The sequence below is a fragment of the Fulmarus glacialis genome, unplaced genomic scaffold (assembly GCF_000690835.1).
Source record: "Fulmarus glacialis isolate BGI_N327 unplaced genomic scaffold, ASM69083v1 scaffold21342, whole genome shotgun sequence".
NCBI classification, from domain to species: Eukaryota; Metazoa; Chordata; class Aves; order Procellariiformes; family Procellariidae; genus Fulmarus; species Fulmarus glacialis.
The window spans coordinates 27707-31012 of record NW_009198718.1 but is presented as its reverse complement, the minus strand read 5'-3'; the positions used below and the strand labels follow the sequence as shown (position 1 = coordinate 31012).

The window sequence follows — 3306 nt, the reverse complement described above, 5'->3', positions numbered from 1 at the left end:
GGCCAGGAGGGTTCTCTTATTGTCGTGATTATCCTCCCTCCTTGGTGCGAGCAGTTGTTCATTTGCCTGATCAAGTGACAGTGAATGTGCCCTCTTTGTTATCGCTAAATCGCTCTCCTTCTCGTTCCAGTGAACATGATCTGGGGGAGGATATTTATGACTGCGTCCCCTGTGAAGATGAAGGCGATGATATCTATGAAGATATCATCAGAGTGGAAGTTCAGCAGCCCATGGTAACAATTTATATGTATTTTTAAAGCTACGCCTTGATGGGAGGAGAAGAGAGAGGATTCAATTATATAAATAAGTATCCGCCAATGGCAGGTGATGTTGCGGGGAAGTGAATCGCTTTGCATCGCTCCTCGAAACCGAGCTGCCTCGTGAGATGTAAAAATAAGCCAAGCTGGGATGGCAGTGGCCCGGAGGGGCTTCTCTGAGGAGTTTCCCAGCCCATCGTGTCGTCTGAAGGAGTTTGGGGAGGAGGAAGGGAAAGGGAGAGCTAATAACCCTTAAAAGATAAGCTAAAAATAGCAATTTGCTGCTGAGCCAAGGCAGCGTGTGTCACTTCAGCCCCTTCGAGGGAGAGGGGAGCGCGGCAGCTCTGCCTGCTCCATCAGCCAGATGTGCCGTGTCTGCCACCGTATTTTTAGGTCGGGGCGAGCGCTGACAGATCTGTGCGTGGAGGGTCCAGCGCTTGTTTGTGCCTGTTGCCGCTCCTGCCTGGGTGTCTCAGAGCAGGTAGATGTTTACAGCGGACCTTTCTGGGGCAGCAGGGACCCATGTGGCTTTAGGGACAAGCAGCCGACCCCATTCGTCACCTCTAAAAGCCTTTTGATGATGGGGGAACCTGAGTGTGTGGCATGCGCAGCCTCATGGAGGGACTCGCATTAACTCCAAGGGCTCTAGTGCAAATATCATGCTCCGCGGATGAGCCAGGAAGGTGCTGGTGGCCCTTGCATCTCCCCAAAGGTGCTCACAGCCGCCTTCGCTACCTGTGTCCCCAGTGCCGAGGAGACGGCTGCCCTGGCTTCTGCTGATGCAGAGCTGGAAGAGATCTTTCCACCAGAGCATGACCTTCCAAATTTTCTCCCACCCTCTGATATCTGCCACCCCCAGGCTTTGTGCAGACTCTAATTACTCTCTCCTGGCTGCAAACAGCGCTGACAACGGTACTTACCTCCCCCATAACAAAGTAGGATCAATGGACAAGTTTGCTGATCAATTAAATCCCCGGAGCGGGGTTGCGTGGCTGTGCTGGATGAGGTGCTGGGAGGCTGGGAAGGCAGGGCTTGACCCCCTGGAGCCCGGCAAACGAGCTGAGCTGTGCGGCAGCGATGCCCACACAGTGATTTCTCACCCATCCCGAGCCTGGCTGCAAGTGGTACCAAGACCATGACGATGGTGGTTGAGGCATTTCATCCCTTCATGCCTTGTCTGCAGCCTGAGGAGCTCCCTGTACACCGAAAACCCATCTGGAACAAGGAATTAGGCACAAAATATTCCCACTGATCCTGCCAAAGTGCTTGGAGCGGTTTACGGACACCGGTGGCAATGCCGAAGTCAGCACAGCTCGTTGGCCACCAGTGTTTTACCGTGCTGCCGTGTTGCAGAAGCCAGTTGGCCCAAGAACTGGCCCTTGGAAAGGTTTTGGTAGGAATTTTTTGCATAAAAGGCAAAAATGGGGGAAAGCTCCCACCGTGTGGGTGCCCCGCAGCCGGGTAGCGCAGGATTAGGGTCAATGGAATTGGCAATTTTTCACTGTCGCTTCCACAAAGTTTTATGTTTTCTTGGACGCTGCTGAGCAGTGATGGAGGCTCTGACTCCCTTTCCTCCCCTTCTCTGAGCAAAAGAGTCTGTTTTTAATACAAGCATCCACATATCTGTCTAAATAACGTCGGGGTTTTTTTAAGATTTGTTGCAATAGCAAGTGTGTAACACTAATCGGTTTCTTGTATTTCTGCATGCTTCAGATTAGATATATGCAGGTAAGATGCGTTGATTAAAATATTGGTTTCCATCCAGCTGATAGGTCTGAGCTGTGAGTTCAAGGGGGTGTACGGAGGGGGTTCGTTCCTGTGCATGGTCATTAAAACCCGATCACTGAATCACCTCCCAGGTGCAGAGGCGGCACTGAGAAGTGCAGCACCTCCCGACACGTGTTTTCAGCTCCGCTTTACAGATGTAAAAGCAAGAGGAGCAACTGCAGGAGTTGGGGCTTTAAGAAACACATGTATTATCAGCTTTGACCTAAAATCATGAGAACTGGTAACCCTGGCAGGGGATTTGTATAAGTCTAACGTATTATTTATGACCCGCTTAGGCTCTGTTGAGAGTTTCATTTTAAGCAAAAAAAATGGGGAAAACCAGCATTTTTCTCTTATTTATTCTTTAGCTGATAGTCTTTGGTGATGTAGCTATAATAAATGAAAAAAATATAATGCTTGCCGTGTTGAAACGTTGAATAGTACAGCCAGGGTTCCTTCCTAATTTTTTTGGATAAAAATAGTTTCCTTTAACATAAACCAGTAATAGTACTCCCCCGACTTTCCAAACTTGCCCTTGTTCTGAGTTTGCCGTCACTGAAGGCTGAACTGGAGCTCAGCTCCACGTGAGCAGGTTGGTGGACCACTCGTAAGAGTATCTGACCGTGCGTCATTTTTCCTTTTTCTAGAAAATGGGAATGACAGAAGATGACAAAAGAAATTGCTGTTTGCTAGAAATCCAAGAAACTGAGGCCAAATACTACAAAACACTTGAAGATATAGAAAAGGTAAGAACTGAGCCGTCTTTTCTCTACCATCGCCTTCCACATCATCACTTGATCTTGCATTCATCTCGCTGTATTAGTTCTCGCTGCGAGAGCTGGCAGATGCGATGAGGCAGGATCGATGCATTCACATGTAAAATTGGATAGAAGGGGGATCCAGAAAACCCATCCTGACAAGCACAAATGTGCAGCCTGTAACTGTAGGAGTCAAACAGCGTATTTTTTCTGATCGCTGCATATGGAAATAGGCTGAAAACCATCCTGCTGTGTCCCCCCTACCCCGGGGTAAGAGACTCCCGCTCCTTGCTCAGCCAGGCCGGTCTCGCCGATAAGAGCCGTGTTTGCAGATATCTTATCACTTTGATTGCTATGGAATAATTCCTTTATTCTGGGCATTTTTCAAAAGTGCTGAAGCTGTGCTGACTTGTCATTGAAACTAATTGGATTAAAAGTAACGTTTTGCTCTTGAATTCATGGGTTTTAATTGGTTTTGATAAATTATTGTTGTGCCTTTCTTTTAAAAAAAAAAAAAAAAAAAA

At 48.0% G+C, this 3306-nt stretch overlaps 1 protein-coding gene across 1 annotated transcript in view; it reads left to right on the top strand.

Annotated features, from left to right (window-relative positions):
* Window positions 1-130: 130 nt before the first annotated feature.
* VAV2 (vav 2 guanine nucleotide exchange factor) overlaps window positions 131-3306 on the top strand; it is a gene marked incomplete at its 5' end in the record, with an annotated part of 26483 nt that continues 23307 nt past the window's right edge. Inside the window, 2 exons of the mRNA XM_009573020.1 lie at window positions 131-233; window positions 2672-2770. Of these exons, the coding sequence (XP_009571315.1) occupies window positions 131-233; window positions 2672-2770 (202 nt within the window). The remainder of the gene's footprint in view (window positions 234-2671; window positions 2771-3306) is intronic.